The 17,359-nt window shown below is 43.3% G+C and overlaps 1 protein-coding gene across 7 annotated transcripts in view; it reads left to right on the forward strand.

Annotated features, from left to right (window-relative positions):
* Positions 1 to 5,869: 5,869 nt before the first annotated feature.
* camk2d2 (calcium/calmodulin-dependent protein kinase (CaM kinase) II delta 2) overlaps positions 5,870 to 17,359 on the forward strand; it is a 37,881-nt gene continuing 26,391 nt past the window's right edge. For 3 of the 7 annotated variants that reach the window (XM_048240078.1, XM_048240093.1, XM_048240084.1), the window contains exons 1-2: positions 5,871 to 6,254; positions 7,548 to 7,642. In XM_048240078.1, coding sequence (XP_048096035.1) covers positions 6,193 to 6,254; positions 7,548 to 7,642 — 157 coding nt within the window. In that variant the 5' untranslated portion in view covers positions 5,871 to 6,192. Of the gene's footprint in view, positions 6,255 to 7,547; positions 7,643 to 17,359 lie in introns of all 7 variants that reach the window. The other 4 variants (XM_048240114.1, XM_048240120.1, XM_048240127.1 and 1 more) reach the window with 2 other exon arrangements.

The raw sequence follows: 17,359 nt of genomic DNA on the forward strand, positions 1-17,359 counted from the left end.
CACAGGCACGCACATACTATCGGTATCGGCAATTAGAACGGCCGTTACATAATTACAAATTCAGTAGGATTAAAGGAAAACCAAATATTCATCATCATCATCATCATGGCTGCATTTCCAGTATTGGCGATACGTAGTCGTTTGTCCACCAGATGGCGCATCGTTGCAGTGAGACGTAATTTTGTTGGAAGTTAATCTAAAGTGGGTTGGAAAAACAATGGACGCTTCCTACAAGGACTGTAGTTTACCGCAGAGAACTTCTAAGGATAGGACGATTTTCACATGAAATGTAATTCCCATTTCTTCTTGAAGCCGAAATAAATCTGAGAATGTTTATCAGACATGCTTGGTTTTTACTGCAGGTAGGCCTACGTTAATCTTATAATATCAATAGCTATAGGACCTAGGCACAATAATGTTACCGTTTGAGTGATCGAGGCCAATTTGATTGCAGTAGAAAACTATAAATTCAGTTATACCAAGTTGATAGCAGCACTGTAATTGTATCTTTAGACTGTCATCTCATTCTGGCCTACTAACAAGCTAAGTAAGTTAGCCACTACGTTCCCTAACGCGATGATTTTCTAATGGAAAATATACCTGAAAGATAACCTGTCTATGATGCAAACACCGGGCTGGGACATTTCTGCTTGCTAAATAGTTTTTTTTCTGCTGTTGATTTGGTCACAGTCCTTGGCCCTGTCAGTGCTTTGTAAAGTGTTGCATTAAGACCACAAAAGTCTCAAAAAGCATCTGAGCTAACATTCATTCCCAAACACCCACTACTTCAATACTCTATTTTCAAAATTAACGCACCCGTGACATCTAAACCAAATATTTTAGAGCGCACTTTGAGAGATGTATCCAAGGCAGGGCTGTACACATAATCGTAGTATTATTTGTTGCACGTGCTACAAAAATCATTCTGGATGATTTACCAACGTTACACCGGTCCATACAGTTTTGCCTATGGCTATACATGCGTGAGACTGAGACGCCTGTTTATTTGTTTTAAGTGCGTGCAGGGTGTGAGAGGGGAATCGATGTGCTTTGATTCCAGCTTGGTAGTTGTAGTCTGTGAGATTAAAAAGCACGTGTGTGTGAAGTATCCAAACAATGACACCTTCATTATGGCTTTCATTATGGCTGCTTTAGCCACAGACCTTCAGCTACTGTGCAGTGGATCCCATTTAGAAGTGGTTACTTCATTCGCGCTTTCCGTGATTCACGGAGCTGCGTGAATTTTATTACAACTTTTCGCCACGATGTGACAGCTTAAGTCCGCTGATACTGTAAGGCGTAAGCCATTGGTTTCCAAAGGAGATTTTATTTTTGTCGCTAGCACAGCCTATTGACAATTTATGTTGCAAATAGGCTACCTTATACCTGTAGCTTAGGGAAGCTAACAGCTTTCTATTACTGTAGGATCTAGTTTGTTAACAGTCACGGTTTTGTCATAACTCCCTGATGCATTTTTTGCATTTAGAATAGCCAGAGCGTGGATATCTCAATTGGAAAATTAAACAATATCGGGCACCTACCATGGACTAGGATTTATTTTTTGATTTCTTAAAAGATTGAGCTTGGTCTGGTGAAAGCCAGAAATGGGAATCACAATGCAAGGGAACATAAATCAGCCTATATTTGCACGAACAATAACGGACAACAGCTCTTCAACTTGGCCCGTTAAAATGTGTATGAACAGTCTAGCGACGCATTTCATGAAGGCCCATTGGACATGTCAGTTATTTGCATCACTGGTTAGATGTAAAACTGCATTTCGTTTCAGACTACTGGTACTTAATTTGTGCATTGACAATAAAGTATCACATTGAACTAAAGATGACTAAAATCTTAGCAGACACTTTTGAAGAAGAAACATTCACAAACAAATCCATCCATCCAAAAATTACCTGCCTTTTTAATAGCTGTTGAAAAACTGCAGGGCTCCTTAACCACTGACTAGAGATCACATTTTTGTTTATTAGAATAAATAAATAAATAAATCCAAATAAATAAATAAACTGTTGAAAAATAAATAAATGGTTTTGTTTAAATAAATAAATAAAAAACATTATGCTGATACCTTCTGCTTTCCCCAAATACAATGTAGCCTACAGGTGTAAGTGACCTTTCATCAATCCAGTTGCAATGGATGAACTGTGATGAACTGCCCTACTTGTGATTGTTTAGAGATTTTAAAGGTTTTATAACAATGCTACAACTATTTTGGCTATTCTACAATCTATTCACCTTTGCAGCTACTTTCTGTGCAGCCGCACACACACACACACAGGCGTGCCAAACAAGCATACACAAAAGTTTCAAGAGTGGGGGATGGAGTAAAAGATGGAGACAAATTGATTAGTGTGATTTATTTTCGCGGAAAGGATGTACAGGACTGAGCGGCGGTCATATTTTGTACCGCTATGCGGAACATCTAGTTAGTAATATAATTCAAATGTGTAAAGGTTATAAATAATGCACTTAAACTGAGAAGTTAACAAAAGATGTGGCATTATTCCACAAGGATAGGTTGATAAGTTAACAAAAACAGAAAGAAAGAAAGAAAGAAAGAAAGAAAGCATTTGAGTGGGCCTATCACTCTTCCAGAAAGAGGCATATTGAACTATTGTTTACATGTTTCTGCATGGGTCAGCCATCATATTGTTGTTGGCGATTTATTCCTTTACTACACCCACAATTATAGGATCATGTAGCCTGCTGTCATATTGTTCTTTCTTTTTACTGTTCTTTTTCTTTTTACTACATACACAGGTCAAGCTTTAGTTTTGTTATCAATATTTGTATAATATTTGCAAAGTCTATGAATCGCCATATTGGATGAATTGAATTGAATTGAATTTAAAAAATATTTTAATTAATTTAATATGTTGCTTGAGAATAGGTTGACAACGCTACAACGGCCAATAGCCCAATTACTCCGCTAATAATCATTGCATAGGCTATCTCTCTTTACCAGTTGCCACATATGTCTGTCCTCTTCAAAAAAAATCTGGAAGCTTGGCACATTTGGCAGAATTTTCTCCAATGTTTTTCGTCTTTTTTTACCTGGCCTTTTCAGTCCCTCCTGGCCTCTTTCTACCATCCATCCTCCCTGACGCTTATCGCTATTCGCTACGGTAAGGCTGGCCTGGCTATGGTATCTGAGAAAACTTTTTGGGAAAAGACGGGCTATATGAACCCAACCAGCTCTTCTTGGGAGGGGAGAACTCCGTCACATGGTAGGCTACAACCCATGCAGAGGCTGCGGTGTTAGGCATAGAATGTGGAATGTGTGTAGCCTACTTTAAGAGAAGATAGACTAACGTGGCAAATGTCAATATTTTTCCCTCAACCTGCCTAAAAGTGAAGCGGCCCACCGGGAATTCTCCCGAATCTCCCGATTACCTACTCCAGGCCTGCTTGTAAGACCCTGCGCCATCTGGTGGACAAACTATGTAAAGCCAATACTAGAAATGCAGCCTAAATGAAGAATCAATATTCGGTTTTCCTTTACTGAATTTGTTTAATTTCTTTATTTAGCGGCCGTTATAATTGCCGATACCGATAGTATGTGCGTGTCTGTGTGTGTGTGTGTGTATGTATGCATGCGTGCGTGTGTGTTTTTGTGTGTGTGCATGTCTATGTGTGTGTGTGCATGCGTGTGTGTCTGTGCATGTGGAAATGAGTGTGTGTGCATGCGTGCGTGCGTGTGTATGCATGCATATGTGTGCGCGTGTTTTTATGTGTGTGTGTGTGTGTTTGCGAGAAAGACTGTGTGTGAGACAGTATCATCCTCAAGCAACCTTTCGCTTAACACCACCATCTACAGGCCGATGGGTGTACAGTCATTAAATGTACACATAAATTAATTTATTTTTTAGCCCCCCATGGATGAAATTCCACGAAACTTGCCATACCCCCAGAGGATGTCAAAGCAGTATAATATTGCATTTTCATTTTTTACCAGGGGGTGCAAATCAAAAATGACTGGTTATGGGCTAAGTTGATGCAGGCCCTTGAGACCAACATACCATAAAAATGTCGTAAAAAAACGTTGACAATCCCTATATGGCCGCTAGCGGCGGTCATAATAATGATAATAATAATCATAGCCTCAACACATAGATTGCTATGCGTTGGTTTTAATGTGAAATGCGGTTCACTTGATCTGCATATAATAACACACTGCCGTCTTGTGGGCCTGAGCTATAAGGTGGACTGAGGCATAGTGTACGCCTGTCCTTTGATCAATATCTCCAGTTCCTAAATGTTCTTCAATGAAGAAGTGAAGCAACACAGTGGTAAACATGCAGCTGTTTGAGATGTGTATCAAATTCAAAATGTCACAATTTATTTTCCAAAAAAACAATACATTTTCACTGTTTCAACAATTGCAGTTTTTAACATAGAGCTTGACGTCATGAAGTACTCTCTGTCTGAAAAAAGTGAAAAAAATTGGTGCTAACCTAATGCGACTTATACTGCTAGCTGCTGATGCAGCCAGGCGGCTACAAAGCTGTGCTCTGGGGGCATTACCTCTTAACAAATTCAAAATGTCATTATAAGTGCTGTGTAACATGAACAGGGTCCTTACATGACACCACTATGCATCTTTTTGGTCCATTCTTTTGACCCTAATGTTATGCGCAGATGACGTTCTGACAAAGTCCTTGACGCTGGACATCCATGGTCACTTTATTAAAGGACAATTGCGGCGCAAAATGAACCTAGTCCTAGGGGTTAATTACACATGTGTACCGAGTTCTGGGATATGTTTCATGCTAATTGAATGTGACCAGTTTTATTGCAAACCGCTAATTAGCTTATTAGCTCGACCAGTCCAATGTCGTGCAACATGAGTTGAACTGTCATTTGACTGTTTTCCCAAAATGGCGCCGGCGTGTATACGTGAACGGTACTGTGTTTCTAAACTATCTTTTTAAGAAACTGTCTGTACATTAAGAAAGTTCTCAATGCTTCAATTTACATAGGGCCCCTCATTATGCTACCGTGGAAGTGTGCTATTTTGAGTCTTGTTAGTGGTATAGAAATAGCGATTTCTTTTTACTTTACCTGTGCCCCGACGCCTAGCTTTATGAGCTAATTAGTGCTTTGCAATAAAACTGGTCACATTCTATTAGGATCATTTTTGCTGGAATTGTCCTTTAATGTCTTATTTTTGGGCTCATGATTCATGAATGTTGAACACTTAAGGCTATATAATTAATAGGCTGGAAACATCATTACAAAAGCTTAACAACTGTTTACCAAAAGCTTTCAACTGTTTACCATGTTGTAAGTTGCTTTGGTTAAAAATGTGTAAGTCAAACGTAATGTAGGCCTATGAAATTACATCCTCAGCAAACATTTCAAAATAATTTTATTACAATAATTTACACATGCTATCTAAAAAGAAACATTAGGCCTATGATATAAAACAGCAAAGCTAAGTTTAATTTGTTTATAAACAAATATTTTGGACCACTGTTATTTTGCATATAGGCATGCCTAACGTATTCGCCCCCCTAAATATTCCCCCTTTTACTGCGTTTATAACTTACTTACTACAAGGCAGGACTGTCACTCTCTCTCTCACACACACACAGACATTGATGCACACACACACACACACACACACACACACACACACACAGGCGCCACACAAACAGTACATCTAGTTCAGACTGTCTTTGGCAAAATATTATGTTTTTAATGACTTAGAAAAGTTTAGACATTTGATGTATGTTGTCATTATTATTATTATTATTATTATTATTATTATTATTATTATTATTATTATTAAATGTGCAATAGGCTATGCCCAGCTCTGCGCAGGAGGGCGGGGCAGAAACGGGGAGGTGTGGTGTGGTGTCTGTCTCAAACGCAACGACGCTGTTGCTCAGCAGGAAACGTTTGGAAATGGATACATGTACGCACAATGAGTGAACACAACCATCACATATGAAAGAAAGCATCTGTTCTGTGCGGTCCTCAATCCCCGTGAAGGTGACAGCGGTGGTCGCGCCGTAGGACGCTGCAGGGACCACCTCTCCTTTATCCCCGCGAGCTGTCCTATTTTTCCCCGTCTTCGTTCTTGTACCGAGGAACGAGCCTAGCGGATTCGACTGGTCTTTGGAATCATTGCTTGCGTTCGCCTTCCATCTCCGCGCCGCAATATCTGTCAGAATGGCCCTTACGATTTGCACGAGATTTACCGATGAATATCAGCTATTTGAAGAGCTAGGAAAGTAAGCCTTTTTGTTAAATCACTAAGCATGACTGCAAATGTGTGATTATGTAATTTGTCAACCTTACCTTGAGATGCGTAGATTATTCCCAACTGCTGTGTGTGCGGCTTAAATTGTTTATTTACCATCTTGTGCTTATCATCTGTGATTCGGTGGTCGATGTGTGTTGGATGCTTAGGCTACATTGATCTAGTATGTATTTCAAAGCGCCATTGAAAGACAAAAAATACATAGAAACATCGGCCTTGATTTGACTGCTCCCCACAACCTCTCAAAGACTGACGTGTTCGGCGGTAACCTTGATTTTTAGGCTTTGACTTTATACCAATAATTGGTTGTCAGTTGTTCTTTCATTGGTTCATCCTTTGGTCCGTAAATGGCGATGGTGTATTGTAACTCGTGGTGTTGCAGAATGATAGGTATCGGGGTGTCGGGAAGTCTCCCCTCTGGAGACAGAAATACACATGGTAATGCGACAGCAGCCGGAGCGCAACCACATTCCTTTGCAGCCAGGCGAGGCTCGGTTAATTATCGGGCTGGGGATTCCGTGAGGTTGGCAGGAGGTGTCAGAAGAGGGGACAGGGGATGCAGAGGGTGACTTTTACAGTCCCTATCTGCATCCCGCCTTCTGCCACTGCTGATCAGACCTAAAGATTGGGTTGCCTTAAGCCACGTCTGAAGATAAGGCAGTAGCCTACTATTCTCCGTCAGCGTCGCCAGATCACGTTACAATCACACATGCATCTGTGTTTTGGCTATGCGCTTGCATTGTTATACATATCTTCATGATTGGTCTAACGATTGGGTTTAATATGGGTCTTCCTGTTGTTTCTGCAAGCTACCCTTAGTTAATAATCACAATTTAAAACGACTAGTTAATAATCACAATTTGATACGACTGACTGTTTTTCTTCGAATCAGTGGCCTACCGATGCATGTAAAATCGCAAGGCTTGCGCCCTGCGCGGTTTGAAAATGCAGTAGATCTGACACAATAGAGGGGTATTTGAGGTGAGGCGTTATTAAGCATCACAGGTTATGGAGACAAAACTTAATGTATCATAATGCTAACTGTAGCATACTTTGATGCTGCCTGCAGTATTTTCGTCGGTAATCATATGTTTCCTGCGGAATAGACAGGCCCACGTATTCATGTTGACATGGCAGACTGGACCATATGCTGGGTTTAGTTGTTCAACAATACGCATTGTTGCACTTGTCGAGTGTGGCTAGCTGTTCATTCCCTCCCTCCTTGTGGACCATTCCCTGCTTCATCTGCCCTTTCTTTTAATAGGGGAGCATTTTCGGTCGTAAGACGATGTGTGAAGATTTCGTCGGGTCAAGAGTATGCTGCCAAGATCATCAACACGAAGAAGCTCTCTGCCAGAGGTAGGTTAAGTTCATCCCTGTGTTGGTGTTGCATAGTGTTAAGACGCCAGGATGCAAGTAGGGGGGATGGAAGTACTGAAGAGGCACAGAGAGGTGCACAGGTAGAAAAGGCATGAAAAGAACACTGACATATCTGCCCCCCCTTCTTTCTGTGTGTGCTCTTGTGGTGGGATAAATAAATGTATAATTAAAGCATGTGTTTGTTGCTTCTTTGGCAGTATGAGTCTCAATGAATATCCATTTTGAGATTTCTGCAACTTTGTATGTGTGTGCGGCCATGTGTGTGTTTGTGTGTGTGTGTGTGGGGGGTCTGTGTGTGAGTGTGTGTGTGTGTTGATATTGATTCCAGGGCTTTGGCTGGTCTTATTCCTTGTAGGGTTGAGCCGGGGGAGAGGCGACCCAGTTCTTTCATATCCGTCACTGTAATTGTTGCCGTTGGCCTGTTTGCCTGAAGGCCCGCACAGGAGGGAGCAGAACAACCAATCCCAAAGCCTGTCCTCTCCTGAGAGCCAATCATGTCCTCTGTGGCCGAACTCTGCTGCATCTCTTAACCAATCAGCTCCTCAAAGCTGTAGATTGTGTTCACCTAAGAGCCAATGACTTCTATCTCATCTGTTCTTGTTTACCATGAGAATCTTTTTTGCATCCTTGACCCTTTTAGGTTGAACAGCAGGGTTGAGTTTAGACTAGATTGTCGTGGTGGTACATAATATGTTTGTCTCGGTGAGATGCTATTTGTCTTTAAAGATTTTTTGTCTTCATTAGATAAAAGTGTTTTGTTCTTTTTGGTGCAAATGCCAAAGCGGGATGTTTTCTTTGCAGAGGATGGCTATTTTTGGTCTTAATGGTGAACAGGATGCTGCAGAGTTGGTCGAAGAGTCTATCGAATGTCCAGTTCTCTCACTTTTCAGTTTGCTGCCATCACAATTGATCCTCTCTCTGGCGTCTGCTGGTGTGATCTTCCTGCCCGTGCTCTTTTGCTACCATATGCTGTTCCTGCTCTATTTTGTCCTCTCTCTCCTCCCACTACCCTTCTCCTTTCATTCTCCTCTCTTCCACTGACCTCCCTCTCCCTTCCTCTCTCTCTCTCCTTCTCTTTCTGTCTTTCCTATTCTCTTTATCTCTCTCTCTCTCTCTCTCTCTCTCTCTCTGGCTGTGGGTGTTGAAATGGACACCCAGGCCAAGGGATCAGTAACAGCAGAGTAGCATGCTGGGATGGCTTTTCCAAAAATACAGCATCGTGTAGCGTGGTGGGCTATCGAGTCTTTTTCATTTCATGTGCATCTGTCCCTCCCTCTGTTCCCCCTGCTTTACTATGGCATTTCTGCAGAGGTTTACTACACTGGACGCTCCGGCATGTCAGGGATGGTCTTAACCTCTTTCTGTGATAAGCCCTAGTATAGCATCCCTGCATAGATTCCCACCCCCACACCCTGTTCTCTCTCTCTCTCTCTCTCTCTCTCAGCACACACACACACACACACACACACACACACACACACATACACATTAACTCTCTTTTTTTCTGTCATTCTGTCTCATGCACACACTCTCTCTCTCTCTCACACACACACACACACACACACACACATTAACTCTCTCTTTTTTTCTGTCGCTCTGCCTCACACACACACTCACCCACACATTGGCATACTGTCCCTTGTTGAGTCGGTGACCTCCAGGCCCAGATCAGGGTAAGGGTGGACACTGGGAGCCTGTAGAAAGGAGGGTGGGGGCTGTGTGGAGTCCAGGTCACAATCTGGCTATCTATTATTATAATTATACAGATATTGAGTGAAGACAACAACACTCTTTTGGAAGACAGAACAATCATGGGAAATAATAATGGGTAGCGGCTACTCGTTTCTTCCATATACGTATGTTTTCTTTTTGTATTTGTGATAGAAGAGAGCATATGTGTTTACTCTGTGTGAATATTGTGTTTGCTGTGTGGCTCTGTACTCAGGTAATGATACGTGTGAAAAATTATTATGTCACCCTCCATCACATAGAGAATAAATGGCACGTTGGTCTTGCTGTTGGTGGTTAGAGTAATGGTTTGGTGTCAGAATGTGCTGGTTTGTAAGAGGAAAGTAAATGTGTGAATTTGTGCTCATTGTTTATGTATCATTCCTTTCACCCCTTGACTTGTTCAGACAGACAGATGAAGAGAGAGAAAGAGCGAGAAAGAGAGAGAGAGAGAAAGAGAGGGGGAGCAGGAGGGAGGGAGAGAGAGGGAAGCATATCACATGACATACTGGGTACAGAGAGGCTAAATATACATACTGTGATTACTTGCAGCCATAAGCATACACACACACACACACACACACACAAACTCAAACAAAATTGCACATAATCATAAAATAGTTTCATTTTTACCATATTTAATTAAACTAATTGCACGGTTACAGTATCGTTGAAAGTTCTATAAATGTTATATATTCAGACCTCAAATGAAATGCAAGAGTGAACCATGTGTCCATGACCATCTCATCCGTGTTCTTCATGCAATAGCTATCTCTCCTGTTTGAATCAGGAAGTGGCTAGCAGGGCAGCACAGGAAAGACTGCTGTGCTAGCCTGGTTCTTGTAAAAAAAAAAAATCACCACTTTGGCTAACTAGGGCATGGAATTCTGAGGAGATAGCTAGGGCACTCTTAATTAGAGCCTCTCTTGTATCAGAGTCTCTGAGTTGCACCTACCCTTCTCCTCTTTCTCCTCTTCCTCTTCCTTCTTCACCCTCCTGCTCTGACCTGCCAGTAGGAAAGAAGGGCATTAAGGCAGGTTCCAAGACGTACTGCATGAAATGATTGTTTGATGCACGTGAGTGTCCACTGTGGGCTTCAGATGCTCGCCTCACACGTTTGCTTTCCGTTTTATACTGACATGAAGGGCTCGTTGTGTCTGTCAGGTGGTGCGTTGTTGGTCTTGGCATCCTCAGGCCTTTGCAGGTTCTTTGTGTGGTGTGTGCGTGTGCAAATGTGATGTTGTGAACCCCCTTGCGGAGGCCTGTAGCCTCACCTCATCTCCACAGCCTCTATAGTGTAAAAAAACAACAACTCCACTCTGAGCTGTGAAAATGGGCCATGACAGCAATCAGGGACACAACTGAAATGTATTCTGTATGCATGCATCTTTGTGTGTGTGTGTGAGAGAGAGAGAGAGAGAGAGAGAGAGAGAGAGAGAGAGAGAGATTGTGTCACTGTGAATGTGTCAGAGATTTGTGCTTCTCAGTTTATTATGGGAGTGGCGTCTGAGCTGGTGTTTACATGGACATGTATGTCACATGTGTTTTTCTGTGTGCCACAGAGGATGTTTGTTTGCATTTTTAGCTTTTCTATTGTAATGTTTTTTTCCTAAATGTCTATGTAAGATAAGCTAATGTGATACTATTCTTTTACGTCTATATGTAGGCCTTGTATGTCCAGATAACCAGACATCAATCAATATTCATAGATATGTGGAATAGGCATGGAAACGTGCAAGATATCAAGGCCAGTGTTGAGCATACCGTCTCTCTCACTGAACAAGGCTGTGTAATGGTATTAGTTGTGGACTCTTGAACATCTTCGCTCTAATTCAGAAGCCATTTGGAAGCAGTGGAGGGTGCCCATACTTGGAATGATTAGATTCGGAGACAGAGTTAATTTGCTGAGACTTGGGCGTCATGGATGTGAATAACTCTGCAGGGCACAGGAAAATATATTTCAGAAAAAACATGCTTTATTCAAACATTTTCTATGTATCTGTTTACCTATGCATTTAAAATAATCATCTGTAATTCTGATATTACAGCCAGTATCAAATACAAGGCATGGTACATCTATCTGTGGTGTGTAAGAGTCAGTTTATGGGCTAAAACACGGCTAAATTTAGCAAATCTGGCAAATACAGTAAGCATCTTTGGCTAAGAGTACTGATTGTGAATATGAAGTATATGTCAAGTGTACATGGACATGTGTGTCTGTGACAGTAAATGGAAAGTTTAAATGGAATGGATGTTTGCAGCACAGAATTGTCACACCAGCAGAGTGTTGGGAGACACCCTGGGTTTAGTAACACCTAACTGGACGGGTCACATTGGTGAAGAGAGGGATGTGTCCTGCTCTGGGGAGGAACCAGAGGGCAGAATGGCATGCTGGTCTACGAGGAATCAGCTGGGCACAATTCGTCATTCACTACAGGGATTTACTGTGTGTGTGTGTGTGTGTGTGTGTGTGTGTGTGTGTGTGACAGAGAAAGAGAGAGTCAGTTTCTCTGTCAGTAATCTCTAGGAGCAGTCGCAAGGAAAAAGAAGAAAACACACACATACATACTGACACACACACACACACACACTTTCTCTCTCTCTCACACACACACACACACACAGACACACTCACACACACAATCCTGCTGCAGTGCGGTAACTGGTGAGGGAGACTCTTCTCAGAATGAAAGAGAAAAGAGACAGAGAGAGAAACAGAGAAAGACAGAGACAACTATCGAGGGTTTGCTCCAACATAGACCAAACCATACCTGCAGTGCTAGTTCCAGTGCATACACAGATGATGCCCAAGCTGTCCATAGAGCACTACTTGAGACACAGATTTGAGGCTTGAATCTCTTGAAGTGTTTCGGGCGTTCTATTGGGTATGTTATGTTTCTATGTTCTATGTTTTATTAACAAAAAAGTAGAGAATGTCAGTTTAGGTACAAAAGTAAAGTGTTGTGCAATGTGTGTCTAGGGGTAGATGAATAAACTAAATATAACGTGACGGAGATGCAAAAGGAGGCGAGATCTCCAGAAGGGCAGCGAGTCAAGGCAGCTCCCAATGAGCTCTCCCGTCAGAGCAGGCCAGGGAAATGAGTGAGAGAGCGACATCATGCCAGAGCGGGCCCTTTTATGGCCACGACAATTAACATCCGGAGGCGTCACCTCTGTACTCAGCAGCCTGTAGGAGACAGACGAGATAGCAGTAGCACAAATAGGGGCGGAGCCACCACACAAAGGCCCACCAGGTCGTAACATCCCCTCCCCCTTAAAACATAGGCCAACCTAAGTGGGCCTCTGCACTAGACAGTAATCAAACCCAAAAGAAAGAAACAAATGATAAACTAAACAATACTTATTACATGGCATAACAAGTCTGTTTCACCAAATCCACCAAAGTGCCAACCTTAGGCTTATATCTAGATGTTGCACCAACCACCACCAAGTGTACTGACCCAATCTCAAATTCCCCAAATCCCCCTCCCAAAACCTCAATGTCCTGCTCCACCAGCAATCCGGGCCCTGGAAAGCAGTTTAAGGAACGGAACAGAAAGAAGGAACAAGAGGAACAGAGGACATGAGACAGGACAGCACAGTTAAACATTTTCACAGGAGCGGGACAATGCGTCTGCACACCCCTGATGTGACGTATGTCTAAGTGGTATGGTTGTAGGAATAAAGCCCAGCACATGGGCCGCTGGTTGGGGTTTTGTAACGTGTGTAAAAAGGTGAGTGGGTTATGATCTGAATATACAACTACTGGTTGCATCCAACTCTCCACATAAACCTCAACATGCTTCAAGGCCCACACCAGGGCCAAGGCCTCTTTTTCGATGGTGGAATAATTCACTTGATACCCACCTCGTCGGCCTGCAACAAAACTGCCCCAGCACTCACCTGACTGGCATCAACCTGAAGTTGAAATGGCTTATCAAGCCGAGGGGCAGCCAGAACAGGCGCTGTACTAAGCAGTAGCTTTACATTCTCAAAAGCACGCTGGCATGCCGCAGACCAAACAAATTTGACCCCTCCCTTAAGGAGGTCCGTGAGTGGACTAACAACTGTCGAAAAGTTATTAGAGAAACTTCTGTAGTAACCTACCATTCCCAGAAACTGCTGAAGTTCTTTCTTTGTAGTAGGTGGAGGAAAGTGGTCAATGGCCAGAACCTTTGCCCGCACTGGACAAACCTGACCCTGACCTACTACTTTGCCCAGGTAGACAACTGTGGCGTGAGCAAATTCACACTTAGTCAAGTTGACTGTTAATTTTGCTTCTGACAATCGCTCAAATAAAGCTCGTATACAGACCAAATGTATGTCCCAAGTATCACTGTACACCACTGCATCATCTAAATATACCGCACACCCATCAAGACCGGAGATGACCTTATTCATTAATCGTTGAAAGTTGCGGGCGCATTACGCAACCCAAAACTCATAACTCTGTAAGAATATAAACCAAATGGAGTGACAAAAGTGGACACTTCTTGAGCATGTGGTGTGAGACGGACCTGGTAGTATCCCTTTAACAAGTCAAACTTGCTAACATAGTGGGCTGCGCCCACCTGGTCTACACAATCGTCTACCGGGGGCAGTGGGAACGAATCTGGCTTAGTCACCCCGTTTGCCTTGCGGTAGTCCGTACAAAAACGGAAGGTGTTATCCGGTTTATCCACAAGTAAACAGGGTGACGCCCAAGTGGAAAAGGACGGCTCAGCTAGACCATTGTCCAGCAAGTACTGGACCTCACCATCCATGATCTTGCGCTTCTCTGGCCCAACACGGTAAAAGCGCTGGCGATAGGCTGAGCATCACCAACATCTATGTCGTGCTCAATAACATCGGTGCAAGTGGGTGTATCTGAAAACAAAGGATGGAATGACAGAATTAATGCTTTCAGCTCTTTACTTTGCTCAGATGCAAGGTGACCCACCACACTATCCAGATTGGCCAAAGTCTGCAAATTCTTAAGCCTAGGCTGCAGAACTGAGTCATCAGGGGCATCATCAACCTCAGCTACAACTATCAGTGGACTAGATGACACACCTCCGACCACAGCCAATGCAGCCAACAACACACCATCCCCTGAAACAGAACTGGATGAATAATAGGGCTTAAGCAGATTTACATGGAACACTTGTGTAGAACGCTTCCGACCTGGAGTAGCCAACAAATAGTCACATTCAGACACCCTACGAACAACCGAGTAAGGACCCGAGAATTTGGCACAAAACAGGGAACCCGGCATGGGCAATAATGTCCGGACTGAAAACACGCTCCACAGTGCAACCATCATATGTCCTCTTAATTTTATTTTGAGCTTTGGTCAAATTGTCACTGGCCATCTTCCATGCCAGTGTCAACCTACGACGAAACCCAAGGACACAATCAATAACATTGACAGGAGGTTTGGTCTCCTCCAAACCATCCTTCAATAAAGACAAGGGACCACGAACTTGATGGGCAAAAACTAAATCATTTGGGCTGAACCCTATGCTGTCTTGCACCATCTCCCGTGCTGCGAGCAGCAGCCATGGGACACCCTCCTCCCAATCCTTTCCTAATTCCAGGCAGTAAGCCCGAAGGAGAGACTTTAATGTGAGATGGAAGCTCTAGAGCCCCCTGGCTCTGTGGATGATATGGGCTACTTTACTGTTGCTTCACCCGTAACTGTTTTAATATGTCACAGAACATTTTAGAAGTGAAATTGGTACCCCTGTCACTCTGAATCACTTTAGGGATGCCAAATATTGAGATAAACTGAGTAAGTGCTTTTACCACAGATATTGTAGTGATGATTCGTATGGGATTGGCCGCAGGATAACGGGTCGACTGACACATAACAGTCAACAAATATGTGCACCCTGACTTAGATGGTGGTAGTGGGCCCACACAATCAATAGTAAGGTGTTCAAAGGGCTTACCTACTGCTGGTATAGGACACAGGGGTGCAGGCTTAATCACTTGATTAGGCTTTCCAGCCAGCTGACAGACATGACAAGTCTTAATAAACCAAGCCACGTCCCTTTTCATCCGTGGCCAATAAAAGTGTTGCAACAGCCGCTGGTGAGTCTTACGGACACCAAAGTGACCTGCCACATCACCATGCGCTGTCTGCAAGACAACACTGCGAAACTGTTTAGGCACCACTATCTGTACCACAGGGTCTACCACATCCCTGTTAAACGATGACCACTTGCGTACCAACAAGTCATTCACAAGACCATACCCATTAGCTGTACTTCTCATTTCATCTTCCGACAAAGCAACAGTTAAAAACCCAGCCAACTCTTCATCGGCTTTCTGCGCTGCCACCACCTCCTCACGGGACAGAGTAGTTGGTAAGGCAGGCAAATTCAGACAAGCACGGTCCCCATCCAACCCCTCTGATGTCTGTCCACCCTCCTGGGCCTTACTCATGGCACGAGTCACCGCACAGGAGGTGAACACTTCTGGAAATTCTATAGCACACTGATCAGATTCCATAGGCATAACAGACTTTGTGTTAACTACAGGCGGCGGCGGAACCTTAGGCCACATAAAGCCACCTGCTAAATTGTTCCCCGAAATGATGTGAACGCCCTCTACAGGCAGCGAAGGCCGGACTGCCAACACCACCTCCCCTTTAACAAGCTCTGACTCCAAGGCTACCCGATGCAAAGGAACAGAAATTGTGCGCAACCTGATACCTCGGATAAGAACACAAGTCCCTGTATCAGAACTGTCAGAAAAAGGCAATACTGACTCAAGAACAAAAGATTCAGATGCGCCCAACAAAAGATTCAGATATTGCGCAAAATGTGCACTGGCACCTTCTGATCACTACCAATCAATGACACAAACCCTGCTGTAATAAAAGGGCCATAACCCCCATCAACACAGTCAGAACCAGGCTGCCTCTCTGAAAGTAACACCTTCTTGAACAGAGTCTGTGCTCTCACTCACAGACACTGTCACAGAGGCATCACCACCAGGAGAAACACGCTCAGTAGACACAAAAGGAACGGTCTGGGCAGCGCAACCAGTTGGCTTCACTTGGAACTTACTATGTTGTTTTGACCGCAAAACAGCCGTTTTAACATTATGCTCATTGACATATGTGGCGATGCGCTCAGGTATGATGTTTTTGAATTGTTCTAGAACTACCAGATCGCACAAGCCATTAAACGTGTCCACGCTTTCTGATGTTCCCCAGCGGGTAAAGAGTGCAGTCAATTCACGTGCTGCGAGGTGTGCATGTTTTTCGTTCTTGCGCCAATTTCGGAAACGTTGCCTGTAGGCTTCAGGAACCAATTCATATGCTTTAAGAATAGAGTCTTTTACAGTAGCATAAACTTTTCGTTGCGTCTCATTTAAAGCAATATAGGCCTCTAGAGCCTTGCCCGAAATTACGCTTTGCAACAATAAAATGTGCTCGGAATCAACCCCAGCTATTATCAGTGGCTAACATTTCAAATAAGGAAATAAAAAGGTCAGGATCACGCTCATTAAACCTAGGTAGGAGCTTAATCATGTTGGATAGATTCAGCTCAAAAGGCATTGGACCCTGTTGGGAGGAGGCAGAGCCTCCGACAATGCCACTCGGTGCTCTCCCCTCTGCCAACAGCCTTAAACGCTCTTGCTCTTGTTGGATTTTTTTATACTCAAGCTCTCTATCCTTCTCGCGTTCTTGTCTTTCTTTCTCACGTTCTTGACGTTCCTTTTCGCGTTCCAATTCCCTTTCTCTTATCAATAATTTGTCCCGTTGTGACTGCATTTCCATCAGTTTTATCTGCTGCTCAAATGTAAAAGTGGACGTAGGAACGTGCAATTCTGCCTCTGCGCCTACAGACGCCGAAGATGCAGTTGGACTTGAGCGCCCAGACACAGGATTCTCGGACAGCACATCTCTTTTGCGCATTTGCTCCATTAAGAATTTAACCAAATCGTCTTTAATACCTTTGGGAATGTCTGATTCAAACT

Source organism: Alosa alosa, chromosome 1, assembly GCF_017589495.1.
Source record: "Alosa alosa isolate M-15738 ecotype Scorff River chromosome 1, AALO_Geno_1.1, whole genome shotgun sequence".
In the NCBI taxonomy this organism is placed as follows: domain Eukaryota; kingdom Metazoa; phylum Chordata; class Actinopteri; order Clupeiformes; family Clupeidae; genus Alosa; species Alosa alosa.